This window comes from Lipophrys pholis (assembly GCF_963383615.2).
Source record: "Lipophrys pholis genome assembly, chromosome: 15".
In the NCBI taxonomy this organism is placed as follows: domain Eukaryota; kingdom Metazoa; phylum Chordata; class Actinopteri; order Blenniiformes; family Blenniidae; genus Lipophrys; species Lipophrys pholis.
Window position 1 is genome coordinate 1,861,338 of NC_137642.1, and position 23,015 is coordinate 1,884,352.

Consider the following 23,015-nt stretch of genomic DNA (forward strand, 5'->3'; position numbering starts at 1 on the left):
AAAGTTAATCAATTATCAAAAATAATTTATTAATGAAAAATTATTAATTTGAATAAATGCATTATTTATCTATTAATAATAAAAAGGGGGGGCACCACCAGATAAACTGGAAATAGCTAATACCAAAATATCAGTCTTATAATATCAGGAAAAAGGTTTATTTAAGTTAGTAAATATTTCTGTGTGAAAATATAACAATCTTAACTAAAAGGGGAAGGTGTGAGATCCAAGCACAGACTGTTACAAACCAGTAAATTGTCAACAATAAATACACAATAATCACCAAGAAGCGTTCAATTCAGCTAAAAGGCATTTATTAATAAAAATGTATTAACCCATAAATAATTCTTAAATCATCTCATAAATCAACACATTCAAGTAGCAAACGACATCTAACACGGCGATCTAATCTACTAAACAGCAAAGACTATGTACAAAGTGTGTGTGTGTGTGTGTGTGTGTGTGTGTGTGTGTGTGTGTGTGTGTGTGTGTGTGTGTGTGTGATGAGGATGAATGGGTGTAATGACCTCGAACGTCCACCAGGTGGACATTGGAAGGTTAGTGTGAGTGGGTGTATTGACCTCGAACATCCACTGGATGATGGGTGAGTTGGGATCCTCATCCAAGATGGCAGCTCTGATGTCCAGTTGCACTCAATAGAAAGCAGAGTTACGTGGAGATAGGGAGACACTTTCCGAGGTCACGTGATGACCGGACGATGCCGTCAGTCTCGTTCTGAGCTGGAGTTCTAACTGGATGTTTGAACATGCAGCCACAACTCTGGTGATCGTGCGGATGTGGCTTAGCGGCACAAGTTAGCGGTTTGGGTACTAAATGTGGCTATGTGTGTGAGCTTATCTAATCGCAATCAGGTAAAGGCACGAGCACTGGTGAACATGTGCGGGGTGCGCGCACAGAGTCGGGGTTAGAAGAAGGGAGAGAGAGAGAGACCGAAGAGAAGGACAGACACTTCTGGCGAGGTTCGGTTCCGAAACCCTGTTTCTCCACACAGAGACCATAGTAGGCCTGGACCTCTGGTTCTGAGGTGAAGAACCCGAGTGTGTACTGCGATGGTGCACGTGAACATCACGTTCATGCGCGTACACAAACATAAGCTGCATCTTCGTGCAGCTGCGAGTTCATCAGGGACACCTTAAAACACATTGCACGTTAGCTTCACGCTAATTTAACAACGCTGTCCAGACAAAAGCTCTTACTTGGTCGTTGTGCTGTGTTGTTCAGCGCTGTGTTGTTCAGCACCGGCTGGTGCTGTGCAGTTCTGTGAGGCCGCGGTAACTTGTTTGTCATTCAGGTCTGAATTCAGCACCGTGAATTTGACTTGGGCCTCACCCGGGTGCAAGGTAGGGGAGACGCATTTGTGCAGCTGGCTTTTCCTGCTCATCCAGTGAGTTAAAAGGTTCCGGGCCTGGTCCGCGTGAGTTAGCACGTGGTTTCTTGTGTCCCCGTACGAAGTCCTGCGTGTTGCTCAACGCGAATCCGTCTTGGTGTGTGTTTTCGTGGGTTGGATTTTTATACCTGCGCGTCATGTTTCAGCACCCTGTGCTGACAGGCTGCCTCTCAGCCAATCTCCTTGGGCTGGTCTCAGGTTTCCAGACCATGGGTGTGATGGAGTTGGTGGATCCCCCTGGTGGTGAGGTGCAGGGGCGCAGCTTCCAAGGAGGGGTGCCCGGGGGTCATGTGACCAATGGCGAATTTTTCCAGTGGTGACCACATGTTTCTTTCTTCTCAAAGAAACGGGGGGGGAGTGTCGTTAGACAACCAGTCAAATGGTCACAAATTATTATCTATTGATTCGTGTTCAGTGACACGTTTTTCATGTTACACATAACAAATTTCAAACAAATACATTTCAAGCATCAATGTATAAAAAAACACTGGCAACTATAATAACTCAAAGTTGATTGTCTTGCCTGATCAATGAGCATAAGTCCAATCTGTCATAACATTTCTTTTTTGGAGACCTTTCGAAGAAGTCAGAAGATTGTAGGTTTCTTAAAAGTTTGTAAAGAAATTTGAACAGTATGAGCAGCCACATATATCTGCTATGGCAGAACAAATCTCGTCCACAGAATCTGAAGCAGAGAACCGGCAGTTTTAACAAACCGTTGGATTGACAAGGGATTTCCGGAAGGTGTCACAGAGTGCCGATACAGTACACTATCAGGGCTGAGCAGAAACTCTAGAAGTTAATGGGAAGAGATAAAATCCAAACAACATAAACACTGAAAGCCTGTTTTTACTTTGGTGAGATTGTCTTGCTCAGTTTAGTATTTCAGAGCGCTCACACTCTCACTTCAGGTTATCCCAAAATGTTCAGAAGACTTTCTTATCAAAACTGCTCAAGAAGTAATATCCCAAATCCCTTCAATACTCGCTGAATGGACTTTAACAAAGGCACTTCATGTGGTGTCCCAATCATTCACACAAATCATTTGATTACACTTTCACTGCTTTAGAAACAACAAAGGAGAAGAGCACAAAGACGCTGAAAATGTGTCTGAATAAATTGCTTACCATATTCTACAGAATAGCTGCATTTCTTTATCATTTCTGTGTTCAAGAATTGCTTCAATATCTGAAAGTAAAGTCAGAAAAATCATGTCATCCTACAGTTTATTGGTATGTTTTCTGACTTTCTAACTCGATAAAGCTTCAATTTCAGCCATCTTTCCAAAGCAAGAGCCTGTTTAACTATTGGAAGCAGTTTTGTACATATGTACATTGGATTTTGATCAACATTGAAGAATCAGAACATTCAATATTAGCACAAAAAAGAAGGGCAATCAATATATTAATGGCAAAACTAGAGACCTTTACCATTTCTTTTGACCAAGACATTGTAAGAACTTTGCAGATTCTAAAAAAAGTTAATGGAAAAAGACCTGCAAAAAGACAACAGTGTGACATTAAAAAAACAAGAGAGAAAAGGAAAGAAGTCCATGAGAGTGTTGGGGCTGAAGATTCCATGAACACCTCCAGAGGTTTCTCCCCCGAAGTAAAAACACCAGCAACAATGAACAGGCCATAAAACAGCAGGGGAGCGAGCCAGACCCCGGAAGTGTCCAATGAGGATGCTCGAATCCGACCCGAACACCACAGGGGTCCGAAATTCTAGCCTGGGTGAAACTTCTCCTACCAAATCTCTCTGCTTTTCAATCTGACCATCGAGGGAGAGACATGTCTCGCCCTCCTCAGGATGGTATTAGAGAGCACCAAGCCGAAACAAAGAGACAGAACCAACACCGGCCCGCTGGACGAGCAGGACCCAGTTTGGACTACATCTTCTGTTTCCTATATTTTTCCTTTTTGCGGGGATTCTGGAGACCAGAACCAGCGTCTTCTCTCCTCCTTCAACTGCCTTGCTGTCCACTGCTGCAGCTGAAGCCAGGCCTCTGAATTCAGGACGCTGAATTCAGACCCGGTAACAACCAGTTACCACAGCCTCCCAGAACCAACAGCACCAAACCACGAAGGGTGAGAGCTTTTGTCTGGGCAGAGAATAGTTAGAATGATGTTCTGTTGAAAATGCAATGTGTTTCAATGTGCTGCTCAGAAGGCCGCAGCATCTCATATGTTTGTGTAGGCGCGTTCACGTGCACCAATCAAGTCCAGGACTCTGGTTTTCCACCTCAGAACCAGAGGTCCGAGTGAGCTCCAGGCCCACTGGGAGCTCTGTGTGGAGGAACCAGGGTTCAGAACCGAGCCGCGCAGAATTATCTGTCTTTCTCTTGTCTTCATCCTCTCTCATTCTCTCCCCCTATTTCACTAACCCGCAGCAACGCGCCCCCCTTATCAGATCAAGATAAGGTCACAAATACAACTGCATGTGTTAGCTGCTGCAAGAGCAGATCTGCCTCAGTCACAGGAGTTCTAACTGCAGGTCCCGACCTCCACTTAGGACTCCGGTGCTCAGAACCGGGCCAACGGAACCGCCCGTTCGTTACGCCCTTGGTAGACTAACTCGCTCCGAGACCGTCCTCGCGCATACGCGCTCGACGGACGTCTTGTTTATCTGGCCGCTAAGCAACCGCCGCGTCCCCAGAAAGAGCGAGTCAAACGCCTCTAGTGGTCGCGTGGGTCATCGCAATCCCTCTTGACATCCACCTGGTGGACGCATCAAGTCATTGCGCTCTCCCTCTGCGCGCCGCCGCACGCCCCTAGTGGTCGTCACAGTCACCGCATTGACCCGCCGACGTCTGCCTCCACCTGGTGGACGTTCGAGGTCATACACCCCCTCACCTTGACCCGCGCACGTCTGCCTCCACCTGGTGGATGGTTGAGGTCATCACACGCACTCACAGTCGTCACTCCAGACCACACACACACACACACACACACACACACACACACACACACACACACACACACACACACACACACACACACACACTCTTTGTATATAGTGTTTGCTGTTTAATAGATTAGATCTCCGTGTTAGATGTCATTTGCTATTTGAATGTGTTGATTTATGAGATGATTTCAGAATTATTTATGAATTAATACACTTTTATTAATAAATGCCTGTTAGCTGAATTGAACGCTTCTTGGTGATTATTGTGTATTTATTGTTGACAATTCACTGGTTTGTAACAGTCTGTGCTCGGATCGCACACCTTCCAATTTATTTAAGATTGTTATATTTTATGCAGAAATATTAACTAACTTAAATAAACTTTTTACAAACGAGACTGATATTTTGGTATTAGCTATTTCCAGTTTATCTGGTGGTGCCCCGATTTATTATTAATACATAAATAACAAATTTATGCAAATTAATACATTTTTATTAATAATTTATTTTTGATAATTTATTCATATTTTTGTTTTTAAAGTAATTATTGAATTACTTTAAGAGTTGTTAATGAGTAAATGACCGTTTACTTCCATTAATAATTTTAATTATTCATAAACTACTTCCAGTGATTTATTACTTGTAGTAATCTATTACTTACAGTAATTATATGCTAATAACCAACCATAAATCCCAACAACAGTGAGGACAAGACAAAGTGAACAACTGTATGTAATGTAACTGATGGTTACAGTTTTTTCCATACCATCCACAACTTTTGTCAGTGGATCCACATGAAAAACCCTTCATGCCCCAATCCATCCCAGCACAAACAGCACGGTGGGACCGCAGCTCGACAGGATCTTCTGCAGCATAAAGTATTAGAGTGGTCGTCATGTTATCGTCATGTTATGCCTGGGGCCCGAGAATGATGAACCAAGATGAGGGAGCCTACATGTTGTTCCACACCTGAAGCAGCATCCTGACAGCAGGGGGCATGGCCCACCTGTCTAAAGTGGCAGGTCGGTCACACCTCAGCTCATAGAAAGACTCGTCATCCCAGACATTCCAGTGAAAACATAGAAAAGATGTTGAAAAAAGCCTTCTTGCTTGAAGAGAAGAAAAGAGAATGCTTATGAATGAAGTAAAGTCATCGTAATCCTAATTGAACTATGTTATGGCTGATCGGTGTGTAAATAGCATCAAGACCTTAATGATACTCAATGAGGAGACGGCAGCAGATCAAGAAGATTCCTGGAGAACATCACAAGAACATCCCCAGGCCCACATTTGGTTTAACCAGGATGGAAAAGCCTCTTAAAGTGAATGTAATTTAGCAAAAGAAAGATTTATATCATGTCACACGTTCAACCTTATCTGGGATAAATGAGATTACACACATATTGTACATGCAGCCACATTATGAGGTGATACAAAGAAAAAGCTGCTTGAAACCCTTTGAATCAGTGACTCATTCACATTTGGTGGGAGCATACACCAATTCAGAGTCTGTAGATAGAAACATCCTTTTGGGAAACTCTGACTTTATGTATTGAAAGTAGTTAAAAACCAGCCTCACAAAATGAAGGAAACTAAAAGAAACCTCTCAATAACAGTCAGTGAATCAATGGAATTAGGGAATACTGCAGGAACTCATTTAGGGAACTCAGTTGGAGAGTTTCTCATAGCAATCCAACATCCAAACGTCATGGAAGAAGTGGTACAAAACCAGGCCAGCTCAGCTAAATCTCTATGGGCATGAACAGGAGATGCGGTGGAAATGACAGACAAATCATCTTAATGGGCCAGTGGCTCCAGTCCCTGCTCGTCCTTCTCAGTGCCACCGCTGTCTAAATTGTGAAGCTTACCATCCGTCAGTTTGAGGATTGAAAGAGACTTTGAGTGCGAAATCTCGACTTTCATGGACTGGCGTTTCCATCGGATGATATAGGGAACCGCACGGACTCCGGTTGGCTACCCAGACTGGGCTAAGAGCATCAGCGTGTTAATGCAGTGCCACTAATTCACTAGACGGCCCAGAGGTGCATTAAGGCAGGGATGACTGAGTGTTAAGCTTAAATCAAGCCGCTCAGCCATTGTAAGCTGGACTCTATCTATCGTAATCTATTGGCTTCACTCTCACATAACCTTGTTCAAAAAGAATCCATCATAATTACCTGTAATTTTCGCAGCTATATATACATATATATATACTAAGCAACAAGAGACTCAGAAATGTTAATATCAGCAACTTTTTTGAAGTTCTAATATATTCTTATATTACTGTTAAAAAATAGTTGATTGTTAAGTCGGGATGTACTTTATAAAAGCTTGCCAGTCAGTCAGTCCGATGAGCAGCCTGTACTCATGCTTGCTGATGCTCTGAATGGTAAGCGATAACCGTCCACTTACCATTTGCTTAGTGTAATATGATTACTCTGCTCTTTTAGAAAGCTGATGCATAAAGGACATTTTGGTTTTGTTTGTTGAATTTAAGAGAAAGAAAAGCACACAACTGAAGCAGATTTGTGGTGATAAATCCCACTCTGCCAGTGCATGTGCAGCCTCCACAGCAGCTTATTGAAATAAAAGGAAGCTTCTCTTCCAAATGATGTCACTCTGAAATTTGACTGAACCATAAAGTGCTGGAAACACCAGTACAAGAGATTCTTCAACTTTCCCCACACCAGAAAGCATCAAGGGACTGATTTGATTTTTGCTTTTGTTCAGTATTGAGTTCTGAAATATCCATTTTGCGGTTTTACCAAAAATGCAAACCACAAAACAATACTGCAGGCATGACATTATGAAGTACAATGCTAATGATCTCCCCAAGAAAGTGTGTTTTAGTGGAAAACAAATATTAGGTAATAAGTGAATGTTTTGTCCTCAACATTGATGAATAACAAGCAGGGATATGAGCAAGTAGGACAACCACTGTGTTGCAACTCCTGTGGGGTCAGTATCTATTGAAAGTAACCCGAAGAAGGAAAAGTGTCTCTGAATGAGAAGGTCATGGACGGCTTAGACTCAGTGATGCATGTGGCTCCCTGGAGGCCCCACCTCACCAATTCCAGGACAGAAAGGATCTGCTGCTACACTCTAAGAAATGTTGGGTTATTTTTCAACCCAACAGCTGAGTTAAGACTGTTGGGTAGTTTAATTGGGTTGTTTTCATTAAGTTGGGTAATCTAAGAACCCAATTTGCTGGGTTATTGTCATTGGTAGTTGGGTTATTAGCTGTTGGGTTGTAATTTCCATTATACTGTGTTGGGTTATTTCGGACTACCCAACATGTTGGGTTGACGATCGCGCATGCGCGACCAACAGTAACGTTCCTCCCAGGTTACACCCACTCATTCGACCACCAGTTGCGAGCAGTGCCCGGATGCTGGATCGGAAAAATCTCGCTACACCAAGACATACTGAGACTCAGCTCTTTACAAATCAAGGTTTGTTACGTGTGCACTATTGTTTCACCACATTGTTTAATTTATATGAATAATATGTATATAAAGCTTATTGTAGTAACCGTGTATGTTGGTCATACGAATGGTTCAACGTAATATGAGCGTGTGTAGCAGTGATTGTGAGCTACATAGATACATGGAAGCCTTTGCGGCCAGGGCTTTAGGGAATATGAGGTTTAGATGTGAGTTAATGACGCACCAATGAGCAACGTTACCATCTATTGGTAAGTCAGCAAGCTGTTAGCTAATGTTATTAGCATGCACAAACTCCATTTCATTAAACGTAGCAAGTTAGCATGTTAGCCTGGGCGCTACGTAGCAGTTTCGAAGTAACTCGAGTATATTTGTTTTAAAGTTAGGAGGACAACGTGAGGTTTTTCATCAATTTGGCTTCCATATATAACAACGTAGCTAGCCAGTCCGCGCCGTATTAGCCAGCTTGAGTTTGCCGAGGCGGAACCGGTAACTTTCTAATTTGCTCAAGTCTAAAAGTAGTTTAAAACCGTAGAGAAGTTAATTGTTACGACAGTGAAAATGCCTCTGATTTAACGTTACTGAATGAGTTATTTATGATACGTTTGTTTTATTTTAATTCTTTGTGTTGGTTTTGCAGTTTGATTCTCCCACCTCATGGATGATTTTGTGAGATCCAAATTGATTGAGTGGCAGCTTCCCGGGATCATTGACAGGTTTAGTGGTAAGTCAATTTAAGTTGTTTCAATGTCACATTATTTTATTGGTACTAACTTGGTAGCCACTACTATTATAAATAAATTGACATAATATTATAATATAATATTGACATATTATTTAAATGACCTTGTTTCTCAATTTGTCTCCATCTTTTAGATTGCACAGGACTTTGCTATCCTTCACGGTGAGGCTGCCCCAAAGCTGTTTGAGAAGTGGGTTCCTCTTTATGCAGACAAGATAATAAGTCTTGTGAAACGCGAAGGGAAACTCACCGATGTGGATGAACTGAGAGGCCACCATTAATGAGTCAAGAAGAGCATTCATGGATGTGCTACCTGTAAGTAATTCAACTTTGAGCATAAATCAAAACATAAATTCATTTAGAAACAACCCCAGTTGTTGTTTTAAAAAGTTGGAAGGAAACATTCATCTTTATATAACAAAGGGCATGGTAAAAACGTTATATCCTTGGAATGAGTGACAGTGCAACGTTAGATAATGTTACTCATTTCACAAAGCACAATTCTTAAAAGTTATAACTCGCATCAGAAGACTGCACATGCCGCATGATTTCATTGTTAAAGGCACTACGACAAACATTTTTTTGCTTATTAAATAAGTCTCATCTGGATGAATCTATGTTATTCACACTTATTAAAGTGCCTTGTGAAAGTATTCATACCCCTTGAACTTATACGCCCCTTGTCATGTAGCAACCATAAACTTAAATACTTTTTATTGGGGTTTTCAGTGATCGACAAACACAAGGTAACACACATTTGAGAAGTGAAACAAAAATGATATGATACTCAGTCCTCTGATACAGAGGGGGTTTTCTGGGGTGTGTCTCTACCAGCTTTGCACATATACACACTGCATTTTTGTCCATTCTTCTTTGCAAAACAATACATCTGTGAACTGCCACCACCATGTTTCACACAGTGGATGATGTGTCCAGGTTCATGGTGGCAGCATCGTGTTGCGGGGGGCTTTTCTTCAGCAGGGACAGGGAAGCTGCTCAGAGTTGATGGGAGGATGGATGGAGCTAAATATGAAGCCTGAATCCTACTGAGGATCTTTGGCAAGATTTGAAAACTGCTGTTCACAGATGCTCTCCAATCTGACAACTGGAGCTGTTGTGCAAAGAAGAATGGACAAAAAATGCAGTGTGTAGATGTGCAAAGCTGGTAAAGACACACCTCAGAATACTTTTAGCTGTAACTGCAGTGAAATGTGGTTCAAAGTATTTAGCCCTCTCTGTATTAGATGACTGAGTATGATGTATAATTTTTGTTTCACTACTCAAATGTGTGTTACCTTGTGTTTGCCAATCACTGAAAACCACAATGAAAAATATTTGTCTTTGTGAACAGACAAAAATGCAGTGTGTAGATTTGTAAAGCTGGAGGCACACCCGAGAAGACTTTAGATGTAACTGCAGTGGAAGGGGGTTCAACAAAGTTTGGTAGGAATGGGTTGAAAGAGCTTGAGTTGTGAGCTAATGATACTTGCTTTGCCCAAGTAGCGATACTTACCTTATCTATTTTATTTCTCATCATAGGTCGGACCCAACATGGTGGAATACCTCGAGCAGGCAAAAACGACGAGATGATGCCCCCATGTCCTCCTGCTGGAAAGCGGGACGCACTACTCGCAGGCATTTTCTGTGATCTCGGGGAGGACAATTGAGGCCGAAACAGCCCTTGCAGCAGTGGATATTTGTTTTAAAAGTTTTTATGTTTTTGACTTGCACTACCCAAAAGAGTGCACGCCAACATGGCAATTCCTCCAAAGCGTGGTGTTTGAACTGGAGGGAACCGTTTCACCAGCAGTTGGCTTCCTCAGGAGCCAGCTTCTATCACTGGCCTCCAGTTAGGCCAGGACAACGTTTCGTCTGTAGATATCGTCCTACAATTGTTTGTAGATATTGTTGTTCTGAAAAGATTGTCATTGTTCCCTGTTTTTTTTTAAAATTACAATTACAGGAATTTTGTTCATTAAAATATTTTTGTGTTCTGTAAATTGTGATAAATAATTGTTCAGAATTTTTTTTTGCAAAATTGTTCATATGTTTAGTATCTAAAAGTTTGTGTAAATCACTGTTCCCTGTTTTTTAATAAAGTTTGTTAATTTAAATATTTTGTATTTGGTGAATTTTGAATTGTAATAAATATTTATTCTTAATTTTTTGTGTCAGAGTATATTTAATCAATAAATAGACAACAATATTATATAATTACAATAGAATATTAATAACTAGAAATGAGCCTATGGTTGGGTTATATAAACAACCCAACTGATTGAGTAGAAAGAACCCAACAGTATAGTCAAATTGAGCCTATGGTTGGGTTATATAAACAACCCAACTGATTGAGTAGAAAGAACCCAACAGTGTAGTCAAATTGAGCCTATGGTTGGGTTATATAAACAACCCAACTGTTGGTTTAAAGAGGCCAACCCAACTTGTTGGGTCAAAATAACCCAGCATGTGTTCTGTCCAATAGTTAACCAGTGTTGGGTTAAAAAATAACCCAGGTTGGGTTATTTTTAACCCAACATTTTTATGAGTGTAACGTCAGAGTTCATACCAAGATGCCTCAGGACTGGTTTTTGGTTACTGAAGGGGGGCCCACATCATATTGGGTTTTAATCTTATTAAAGGGTGTATATGCAGTCAGTCCACATGTATTACGCTGAACAGATGTCTTCATAAAACCCTATCCTAGTCTTCTCTTAGTCACATGTTACAGCAGCAGAAAAATCTGATTTCTGACCAACTTTATGTAAATTGGGGCTTTAAATATTTACAGGTCCTATCAGGTTTGATTCTTGACTCAAGTTCCCTCAGGGGTCTTTTTTCTTAACGTGAAAGCAGTTCTTTTTCACATTTCAAGTGAACACCTGTAATGGGTCTGTAGCTCAACTGAATACCTCACTGAAATATGTTAACAATTTGAATACTTAACATCTGTGTGAATGAATACTTTACACCTGTGTGAATGAATACTTTACACCTGTATGAATGAATACTTTACACCTGTGTGAAGCAGGAATAAACGTGTGCTCTGGGCTCATCACACCACAGAAATTGGGTTTTTACTCAGGTGATTTTTGTTTAGTTTTTTTGTTTCCCGATGCTGACGGCTGGGCTGCAAAGTGAAGTGGTTGAAATATAGTGAATAAATAAATATGATATTACGTGTCGGAAGGGTCAACAATTAAATCACAAACACAATCAGGCCAACTGGCGTTGATTTAGAGCCGATAAAGGTGCGAGAAGTTGCTGCAGTGGTCTATAGCTAGTTCAAGTCTGTTTGAAAATGCTGCTACTGTCCATGCGCATCATAACCATACCAAATAGTTCTTCTGGACATACTCAGAAGATAGACAATAACAGCAATGTTTGCCTCCAGTGTGTCATGACTTCCAGTCCACATTCTCCTGGGACTTGGCAGTTTTATTTTGACAGTCACTGTAATAACAATCCAACTTGGTGGTCTGTCCACTAGAATGTCCATGTACTCCCATTGATAATGTTTATCGCATGTTGAACTCTGGACGCATGTGTGTTGTTTCATTTCCAATATTAACAACAGTACCCACTAGTACACTGTTTTCAAAATGACTTTGTATTGAGAACACGTACGGAAGGCGAGGTCACCATGTCATTGTGTCTATCATGACTCAGTAGTTTTTGACCCATTCAAGCAAATTAAAAATCTTAAAACAAACTTCATAATTTACAACAGCCTTTTTGACTCATTTTCAGCATTCAGTTTCTCAGGTGTACAAAGTAATCAGACAAAAGTCTCTGAATCCACATTCCAGACTTTAAATTAAGCTATTGGTGTTGAAGGCTTCTGTTGAAGGCGGTGCAGTTGCTTGAGCCCGTTAACATGGGCGCCAAGACAAAAAAAGTGCTTGCAGCATCAAAGAACCAGTGGGAGAAACCCTGCTATGAAGTGAGCAGCCGTCACACTGCTTTTAAAGCAATAGTAACTTGTTTATGAGAGTCTCATGCACATAATTCACATGCAGCGACAGTTTTATGATGCCATTCATCTTTAAACTTGCTCTGCATTGAAGTTTGGATAAAAATAGACAGCTGAGTTCACTTCTCTCAGTAGACGCAAGTACACACACATACACACACACACACATACACACACACACACACACACGTAGACCGCTGACCTAATTAGACACAAATGAGTTTGTCTCTCACACACACTTCCAACCACTTTGAGGCAAGTTAGTTCCAACATATTGTGCAGAATACCGTAAAGGAGGACACGCACGCACGCACGCACGCACGCACGCACGCACGCACGCACGCACGCACGCACGCACGCACGCACACACACACACACATTTTCAATTCTGTTACCAGAGTGCTTCCAGCTGAGCGACATGCAGACACACACACACCCCGGAGCCTGGATGAGTGACAGTGGAACCTTCAGCTGAGATGGAAGGAAGGGGAGTGGAATGCTTGGTTGGGTTGGGCGATCCAGCAGAGCATGAAATTAAAGCCCCAACTGTCAACCTGAGGACAGTAGGACGTCAACGACTGACGTGTGTGTGTGTGTGTGTGTGTGTGTGTGTGTGTGTGTGTGTGTGTGTGTGTGTGTGTGTGTGTGTGTGTGTGTGTGTGTGTGTGTGTGTGTGTGTGTGTGTGTGTGTGTGTGTGTGTGTGTGTGTGTGGCAGCTAGTTCAGTATGGCAGCCACAAATGTCAGGTGAGCTGTGTTCTCCACACAGATCAATCCAGAACGTGTTGCTCATGTGACCTGCCTTTAAGTCCCATGTCGCTGGCTGTGTCCGGATTCTGAAATGCTTTGAAGGAACAAGTAAGTTATGGGGTTGAAGGATAAAAAAAAAATTTTTTTTTAAAGAGTAAACAAGCTTGAGTCCCTTCGAGCTCGTTCTATCAATATTTATGAGCGGGAACAAAAAGTCACTGTCTTTGGGGATGCGGTTATGATGCAAAAGTTTGGTGCTGTGAGGCTGGAAAAAGCAGACTTTGTGGATTTAGACCATGTCTGATCTGACTCATGCGAATCCCTCAGCACTAATAATGCCACAATCTTAATCTGTTCTGAAGCGCAGCACCTAAAAATCTATCCTGGCCGATGTTACAGCCAAACATAGCTTCTTTTGTTTGAATCATTACTATTGCTCTCGGCACTCCTTGATTTTAATGCCATTTGAAATAGACTTCAGGTAAATTTTGCTCAATAAAACATTTTTTTTTAGGGGCATTAAACAATTGATAATATAGCTAAAGGCAATGTTTTTGGCATATATTGGCCTGTTCCTCAATATATGCTTTTACGACTGTCAGTTTCTGTTACGTATGTGGGCGGTCAGAGGCTCATACGCAGACAACAAGCAGGAGGCAGTACTGGGGCAGTGTTGTCTGCAGCTGCTGAAAGTAACTAAATAGTTACTTGTAATATAACTTATTACTTGTTACTTTTTGTTACGTTTTAAATGAGTAACTAGTAATCAGTAATCTGATTACTTTTTCAAGGTAACTGTGGTGACACTGAACCTAGGTGTTGTTACTGTGTGAGGGAACACTGTAAACCAAGGCACTTCAATTCCAGGCACAGTGGGCCTGCACGTTTTATCTCTCTCCCAGCTTCAGTATGCGTCAGGCCACGTTTTCACGTACCGCATAATGCATTCTGAACTACTAAATACTACGTTGTGACCAGTGGCGTTTCTAGATGTAAATATTTGGTGGGCAAGATTTTATTTAGGTCGAGTGACACTTTTGAATTCCAAAGTAAAGTGTGAGCACAACCTTTAAGCCACAACATTAGAACAACCATATAGTAGTTGATCTAGTAAAAATGTTGAGCCTTGGAAATAGGCGATCAAAAAAAAAGAAATTCAATATAAAAAATATATATCAACAATAGGGTTAGAACCAGGTCATAATGGTTTGCAGACGAAGCTCAACCACTCAACCACCAGTAAAGCTCCAAATTAAAGCGATTTGTAAAAAATGTTCCTCACCGTGTCACAGTTTACAACTACGTACTTTCATTTTCTTTGCTAAACTAAGTGTTTCAAACTCGTCTTCGTAAATAATCAAACTAATAAATTTTTATTCTTAACTGTTTGTTAGCTTTAGCTGCTAACAAGGTGGTATTTGTGAGACTCCTCCGGTTCTGTGAAGCTCCGCCTCAATCAGCACCAGCCAATCAGCTCTGAGCAACTAATGACGTTGTTAGTGGGGCTTCAGGCTTCAAGCCCCACGAGGCATCAAAATCAAGTGAACTGAATGAATGGAGCAACAGCCTGAGCATGTGCACTTTCACTTTACTGCATCCAATACACACTGCATGGTGAGAGAGGGGCGAGCTACACTAATGCACCATCAGTGTGGATCAGGAGGAAACAACCTGAAACCCCAAGAGGAGACTAAGAACCAGGGAGGACAGTCCTCACACAGTAATTATGTGTTTTATAAGAGGAAGTTTTATTCACAGACAAGAATTAATAACATACTTTGCATGCAGTCCTTTCTGATGACACCAGGTGGGGCTCAGCCTCACCTGCCCCTAATGACCAGTCGCCCCTGGTTGTGACATGTAGATTTTGCTTCTTAACAGTAATATATTTCCTTTTTTCCCTGACATTTTTACTGATGCATCCAATAATCCTTTCTTGGTTTGTTTAAATGTTGTCATTTTTTCTTTTAAAGGAGACATATCATGCTTTTAAATCCTTCCTTTTTACATATAAATCATACAGTTGTGGTCTATACAACGCGAAACTGCAATGCTTGGGTCTGAATTCCTCATTATTAGAGCTCCACAGGCCCCTTTTCAACCCCTTTTCTGATGTGCTTCTGAGAGCAACTCGTTTTGGGGCGGTCTCTTCAAATGCAAATGAGACACTTCATACCCCTCCTCCTCTCCAGGTTGCAGAGGTGACACTCGGTTCAACGTCACCCTGTTCGGCCATCTTTGTAGTTTGATAGAACAGATACAATTATCTAGTGGCGCAGAAACTTTATATTCACACATTATTTACAAAATGTCAACAACGGAAGATTTGTCCATCCAGCCATACATGTTGGAGCCAGAGTCGGACCCGGCAGAGCGAGATGAAAATGACGATGATGCAGCTGCAGAACAACGTCTTCATATGGATGTAACGCAATGGTGTGTTACTATATTTACACTAACTTCTCCATCCATGCCCACTACTACAATACTGCCTGTATTACAACGACTATTTAACACAGAAGTTACATTATAATCTAAAACGAGCACACAGCGCTAACATATGAAGACGGTGCAACTGCTAATGCTAACAAAACAATGACAGGGACGTCTTATCATCACACTTTTTAGCGTTATATACAGCTTACCGAAGTGCTCTGTTCGTCGTCTCCATAGATAGAAGGAACTGACTGCTCAATCAGACCAAGTCTTTCGGCAAATCCTTCTTTATACTGGCGGAGGTTGCTGAAGCAGTCGTCCTTAAAGTGCTTCGCGCACACAAAAATGACCTTACCCACAGATGTGGGTACATTTCTGTGAAAAATAAAACTCAAGCAGGCACTTCGAAAAGGTTCTGATGCTGGGAGACGGTGTAACGAAGCTTGTGGGTTACTACATCCAACAACCGAACATTTCGACTTATCCTCTCGTAACTTCGGTTGGACTACAAAATCGCAGCGAGAAACAAAAATGGCGGATTGCTCGAAATGTCGATGTCCTAATTTGGCAGTTCCGCTGAGAATACTGTGACGTCATTGTTCAAAAAACGTAATAGAGAATAGAAAAATCGAAACGGATCGCAAAATATGACCAAAACAGAATATAAAGATATCAACGGAGCACCTGAAGAGACTACTTTGAACTTTTCTGTACTTCTAAACACTCTAAATATACAACAAAATGCATTTAAGGGCTAAAAAAGTGGATTTAGCATGATATGTCCCCTTTAAGGTAATGACTTATTTTCATTGGTGATTGTCATTGGCAGCCCTGCTCTGGAGGCCGGTTACAGGCGCGGCCCCGCCGCCACAGAGTCCCCTGGGGTAGGGGATGGAGCAAGCTGTGGGCCTCGAACCGGCTCCTCCTCTCCACACTTCGGCTGCGGTCTTCGCGCCCCCGGTCTGGGCCGCCGCCTTCGCTGCCGGTGCTCACCTCGTCTGGGCCGCCGTAGACATGACCACGGCCACCGCTCACCTCGTCTGCGCCGTCCACGCCTACTTCATCTGTGCCATCCTGGACTCGCCGCTGCATCCGCCCATCTGGTCTGTGCCCTCGTGGACTTGGCCACCGCCTCCGCCCACCTGCTGGACTCCACCCTCCAGGACTCGGCCTTCGCCTCCGCCCACCGGCTGGACTCTGTCTGGCGCCCCACCATCCCAGGAGGGCTTGTCGCTGCTGTGGGGTGTGCGTGGATGGCCTCCGCAACGTCCCGCCGAGGCCCGCTGAGCCGGGACTGGAACCGGGATCGGATCTGCCCGGCTCTCCTCCTCCTGGGGACGGTCTGCCGGCACGCCGCCATAGCCATTCCGGCTGTCAACGACATGCACCGTCCTCCTCCGCAGTGTATCGATTGGCCGCTCCGCGCTCGTTGCCCGCACCTCCTCCTCTTCCGGGGAACAGTGTTGCCAACTCCTCAGTAAGGAAAGTAGCTATTGGCTGCCCTCAAAGTTGCTAAATGATGTCATCGCATAATTTGCAGAATTGGACATTAGCGTCTAATTGTAAGGCACGCTGTAGGAAAGAGGAATAACATCATGGAGGAGACAAAGTAAGTTAAAAAAAATACGCCCTGTATGTTTAGAACTGCAAATGAGCTTTGTGCTGCTGATTCTAGTGTTTTGGTTTTTATTTTTGTCATTGAAATAGGACTGTCCGAGTCAAATGCAGTGATTTATTGGATCTGTTTTAATGTGATTGAAAAAACATTTATATTTACTTGCTGCTCAGTAAACCAGTAGCCGCCTTGCGCATGCACGGTTCGTTCTCAGTGTGGATACAGTGTGGTGAGGGTCTCCTCTGGTCTGACTGCAGGAGGGAGGGAGGGACTGTCAGACTGACCACAGGTCTGTCAATGCTTCAGGACGGAGGAGGGGCTCACAGCAGGACCCGCTGCTCATTAACGACAGTGACTGCAGAACCATACCATGCTTTCACCTCAGAGTCGCCAATCACAATAGAAAGTCGCCAATAACACCAGAAAAAGTCGCTACATTTGTCGCTCGTCGCTTTTCACAAAAAAAAAAAAAAAGTCGCCAACAGGACCTGAAAACAACAGTGCCGAGGAACGAGTTGCTCCCACCGGCTCTTCTAGCGTGGGGGTTGGAACGGTCTTCCGGCTCATTTCCCCACCTGGACAGCAGCGACTCGAGGAGGTCGGCCTGTTACGCTTTCTGCAGTAGAAGCGACTCCATCAGTTGGTGGTTGTGCGCCGCCTGCTCCTGCTGCAGCCAGGTGAAGTCATCAAGCAGCTGAGCACACGCCTCCTCCGCCATTCTCTGGATGGCCGTTGCTCCCGGGATGCTCCTCAGCGCTCTGTGGGTTCGACAGGGAGCCAGTGTGGCAATAGAGCATGCCACCGCCGGGTTCCCCCACAGAGACGCAGAGTCAGGAGTTCTCGAAATCATAATTCTTTTATTCAAATAAACAAAAACCTCAAACTCTCACATGCAGACTCTGCAGTCCTGCATGTCTCTTCCGCCCGTCACACTGAGTGTCTGGGCGGCTCCTTCATGGGCAGAGAGATGAGGCAGCCCACCTGATTCCTATCAGGGGCTTAATCACCTCTCTGCCACACAACATTTTCACAGTAAATAATATTTTATTCTTCAGTGAAAAGCATGAATCATGTAGTTATCCACACGTGTCAACATTTTGGAAATGAAAAATTGGACAGGTCATTAGGTCCATAGAATTAGTCCCACCTATTTGGATTCTGCAGATATAATCCCTCAGGATCTTGGAAATGAAATTTCTCCAAATTCTTTCTCTTAGCTTTAGCATTTGAACGTATCAGGAAGAGTCAAGAGAATTATGAACCATTCACCTTTCAAAAGGTATATACCACGTGGTATCAATTGACCAATCACGTTGCTTGTTACTGGATGTAATACAAAACCAGACGTCAGTTGCAAGTTGTATACTCGAGCCGATAAATTGCTATATTTTATAAAGATGGATTAAGCCAAAATCAGATGGTGACATGTCATCATAGCCACTTTACACATATTTTAGATGGCTTTGAGCAACACATCCACTATTTTTCTGGCCGTCTTTTCCGAAAATTGACTGTTCAAATGACGGTTGGACGACTCGTTACCTAAAACCATGGTGAGGAGTCTACTGACTCGAAGACTGACACATCAGCTTCACCTCATTTAACAGGTTTGTCAGAAACAACGTGGCTCAGTGGGACAATAGAGGATCATCCATCATGTCAAGGCTGACTGTCTCCTTTGTTGGACTGATCTCCATTGGACATCCTGACTACCAACAGTACAGCGAACTGACTAAAGGTCAGGGGTCCTCAATAGGCGGCCCGCGGGCCGCATGCGGCCCGATGGAGCCAACTGTCTGGCCCGCGCTGGACTATGAGCTGCACATCAGTGTGAAATAAAGTGGGATTTGTGGGGAGGACATGCGCTGCTCTAACTTGTTTGGACCTCCTCCCACACCGTAGTCGGAGCCGAAGTCTGTGCATGTCTGACGTAATTACGTCAATGCGTGCTCTCCTCGGACGTCCACGGATTTCAATTTCACGACCCACGAAGTGAGTCAAAATTAAACAAAGAAAAAACACAAGCTGCAGCGTGAAAAAGCACAAAGTGGATCAGGATGAGCGTCAGTTGAACTGTGACTGGACTGAACAGGTTAGTTCTATATTACTGGCTCATACTTGATCTGCAGCAGACCTGTGCGCGGTGGCAGGCTGCTCTGCGCCGTTGTGTATCGTATTTTTCTATCATTATTCTGTCAGGAATGTGGCGAATCGGGAGAATTTGTTATATTCAGTTGTGGATTTTGCTGTGAGAGATGTGTCCAGCCGCCAAACTATATTCAGATACATTAGGTCACATAAAGAATGGCAGGAATGATGGAAAATGATATCGGTAACTGTCGGATAATACTGCGACAAGAAGAGTGGAGGATTTAGTGGAGGAGTGTTCTTCACCTCTGATCACCGACTTAAAGAAACAGAATCCAGAAACAGATTTCCTCATTCCATCGCTGTCACTTTTCTCACTGATTGGTGAGTGAATTCATTCATTTTTGTTTATTTGGCATCTAATTGGTGTATTAGAACAGAAATTACAACAATAGTAGTAATCAGTTCATTTATATAGCAGTTTTTATACTTCAAATGCAACAGAGCACAATTAAAAACAATAAATGGATGAAATGAGAGAACAGAAACCAAAGCAGCACTGAAACAACAATTAGTATTTAAAAAGTAACAAACTGTAAAGCTCTCCCTGTTTCTGTCTGTCTCTCTCCGTGTGTAAATAATTAGATAGCTGGTTTTGCGAGTCCTTTTTTGGTTTTACACTTACTTTTTTCAAGAGTGCTTTTTTATGTGACCCTCAACACAAGTTTTTAAAATCTCAGGCTTTAATTATTACTACAACCACCTTGACTACTACTACTATAATAACAATGATGATAAAACAATAATAATAGTAATAATGGTAACAGTAGCAATTAAAACAACTTTTACTAACATTGTGCAAAAAACCTGTGACGTTCCGGCCCTTTGTTTGGCATGCTGATCTGATTTTGGCCCTTGGAGGGAAATAATTAAGGACCCCTGCTCTAGGTGGATACTTGTCAGACAGATGTTTCCATACAGCGGTGATAGCCTGAGAATATCGCCAGCAGGTTTGATCGTCCACTCCTTCACGTTGTTTTGCCACCCTTTGCTAGACATGTACCTCCCTTGAACAGTTCCAGAGTTTTGTGGATTTGTACATACCACCTCAGCTTGCGTTCTTGTGGAAAATTTCTTGTGTTGATTTCCTGATGTACATATCAGACGTGTTCAGCTACAATTGTTTTCAAGGGCCTGGGTAATGGCATTCACTGTGCTTTGAAAGTCTCGGTTTCACAGCCATAAGCAGACTAACTACGCAAACACACTGTTTAAAATACAGTTTTCTCCCAATAAGACAGATTCCATGTTACTTCAAGATGAAGACTCACCATATCACACTTCCATGAACTTCTTTAATTCAGTACTGCATTATCTCCGATTCATGCCACGGGCTAAGATTGAAGCATTCCTTTTAGCCTGCAGTGTTGTCCATGAAAGAAGTAGAAGAAGTTCCATTTCCTAATGAATAAAACACCCTTTATGTAAATGCTGGACACGCTGCCAGGACTGCCGGTGCAGACAAAGCACAGTGCAGGATGAGCGGTCAGTGAGACGACTGTACAGAAGTGCTGTGCTGCTCCCTACTGGAACATCAGTGAGATTCAGCAGCACGAGATGAGGAGGAAGGAGGAGGAGGTATGGACGAACGTTTTGATGAGAAAAGGAAGGAAAAGCTTAAAAAAAAAATACAAAATTCTTAACGGATTCTTAATGTTTGATCTCAAAGAAATAGAGGTGGATTAAGATCCTGACAGTCCAAAAATCAGAACGGATGGGGACGGCATAGAAAGAATTATCAGAGGTATAAAGACTGAGGGATGCACACAAACACACACAAAACAAACTGCCCTGGGTAAAATACAATACAATACAATGCAGCCTGACAGGTGAATTGTTCATTATGTCTCCAACAGAAAATAGACAAATAAGAGCATTAGCAAGCCTCTAGTCAACAACCTCCTAATGAAAAGGATGGCTGGATGGAGAAAGTGAAGACAGGAGTCCATCTGCTGGTGATAAAAGGCAGTGTAGAAGAATAAATTGAAGGAAAACAATGTTGGAAGCGTACTGACCACTTCGTCCACAAATGTTCTGCGTTCGAGTTTGGGAAAGCAGGTAAGTGTAAGAATTTGATAAGACTGATGAGAACAAAACTCTGACATTCACAACTGGGTCACAGCGTCTCGAAAACTGCAGCTGTTGTGGAGTGTTCCCAACCAGCAGTGTTGGTGTCCATCAGAAATGAAGGAATAAGGACAAGCAGTTAACAGGTGACAGGTTGTAAGCAGAGTGAAGGCCAGGTAAAAGCTAAAGTAACTAAAAGTGCTTCAGGAGGTGATGCTGGTTCTGATAGTAAGGTGTTCAGTATGTTGTGTATTGGGCACCATGGCAACAGACCCACTGAGGCGTCCACGCCCACCACATGAGCATTAGCAACAAACGCTAGATACTGGACAACGAAGCAATGTATGGAGCTGCCCTGCTCCAATGAACATGGTCTTATTCGGTCTACATCAAATGGATGGATCAGTGTCTGAGTGTGGCTAACCAGGGGAACACAAGGTGCCAGAACATATTGTAGGAAGAAAGCCAACCAATAGAGACCATGTTAACCTTTGGCCAATATTGTACTGTGAAACTGAGCACAGCAATCCATGTGTTCTTTCTGTAGGATAATGTGCACTGGCACAAAGCAAAAACAGTTTCAAGTTTTTCAGGAAAATCTGAAATCTGTGGGATCCATTCATTGACATTTCACCTTGCAAATTCCAGGATTTAGAGTATCTCCCTCAAACATATAGGGCAGGGGTGCTCACACTTTTTCAGCATGCGAGCTACTTATAAAATGATCAAGTCAAAATGATCTACCTACTACAAAAATGCAAGACATATATTTATTTCTTGCTTGTTAGTTTTGCCCTATGGTGCAGTGCGCCCTATGTGTGTGTTGTTGTTGTAAAGCGGACGTAGTAGGGAACACCATGAGAACGTTAAAGGGGGAAGTGTGGGCGTGGATTGTATCTAAATGAACGGGTATGTGCGTTATGCAGAACATCGTTGTTTTAACAACCCTGAAAATGGCGAAGAGACACGCTTATGAAGCACAGTTTAACTTTAAACTGAAGGCCATCAGCTACGCGGAGGAACATGGAAATCGAGCAGCCGCAAGAGAACTTGGTTCGCAAGTGGAGGAAGCTGGAAAACGAGCTCCGACAGGTGAAGAAGACGCAGCTGAGTTTCCGCGGACATAAGGCGAGGTGGCCCGAGTTGGAGGAAAGACTCGAGCAGTGGATCATCGCACAAAGAACGAGTGGGAGAAGCGTTTCGACAGTCACCATTCGACTAAAAGCAGTAACGCTAGCAGAAGAAATGAAAATTCTCGGAACTCCAACCGCTGGACATCGGTGTGAACCGGCCGTTCAAAGTAAGGCTGCGAGCGGCGTGGGAGCGATGGATGACCGATGGAGACCACAGTTTCACTAAGAGTGGAAGGCAGCGCCGGGCGAGTTACGCCACAATTTGCAAATGGATTGTAGATGCTTGGGCTAGCGTGTCTGCTGGCACTGTTGTTCGAGCTTTCGCAAAAGCCGGCATCATTTCCAAGGAGCCGCACGGCACGGAAAGTGACTCTGACAGTGAAGAAAATGAACCTGGTAT

At 42.9% G+C, this 23,015-nt stretch overlaps 2 protein-coding genes across 3 annotated transcripts in view; one reads left to right on the forward strand and one right to left on the reverse strand.

Moving 5' to 3' along the window:
* LOC308121127 (uncharacterized protein) overlaps positions 1-17,466 on the forward strand; it is a 29,660-nt gene extending 12,194 nt beyond the window's left edge. Inside the window, exon 2 of the mRNA XM_080482215.1 lies at positions 16,482-17,466. Within this exon, the coding sequence (XP_080338341.1) occupies positions 16,482-17,133 (652 nt within the window). The 3' untranslated portion in view covers positions 17,134-17,466. The remainder of the gene's footprint in view (positions 1-16,481) is intronic.
* smap1 (small ArfGAP 1) overlaps positions 1-23,015 on the reverse strand; it is a 227,822-nt gene that overhangs the window by 196,040 nt on the left and 8,767 nt on the right. The window lies entirely within an intron of this gene.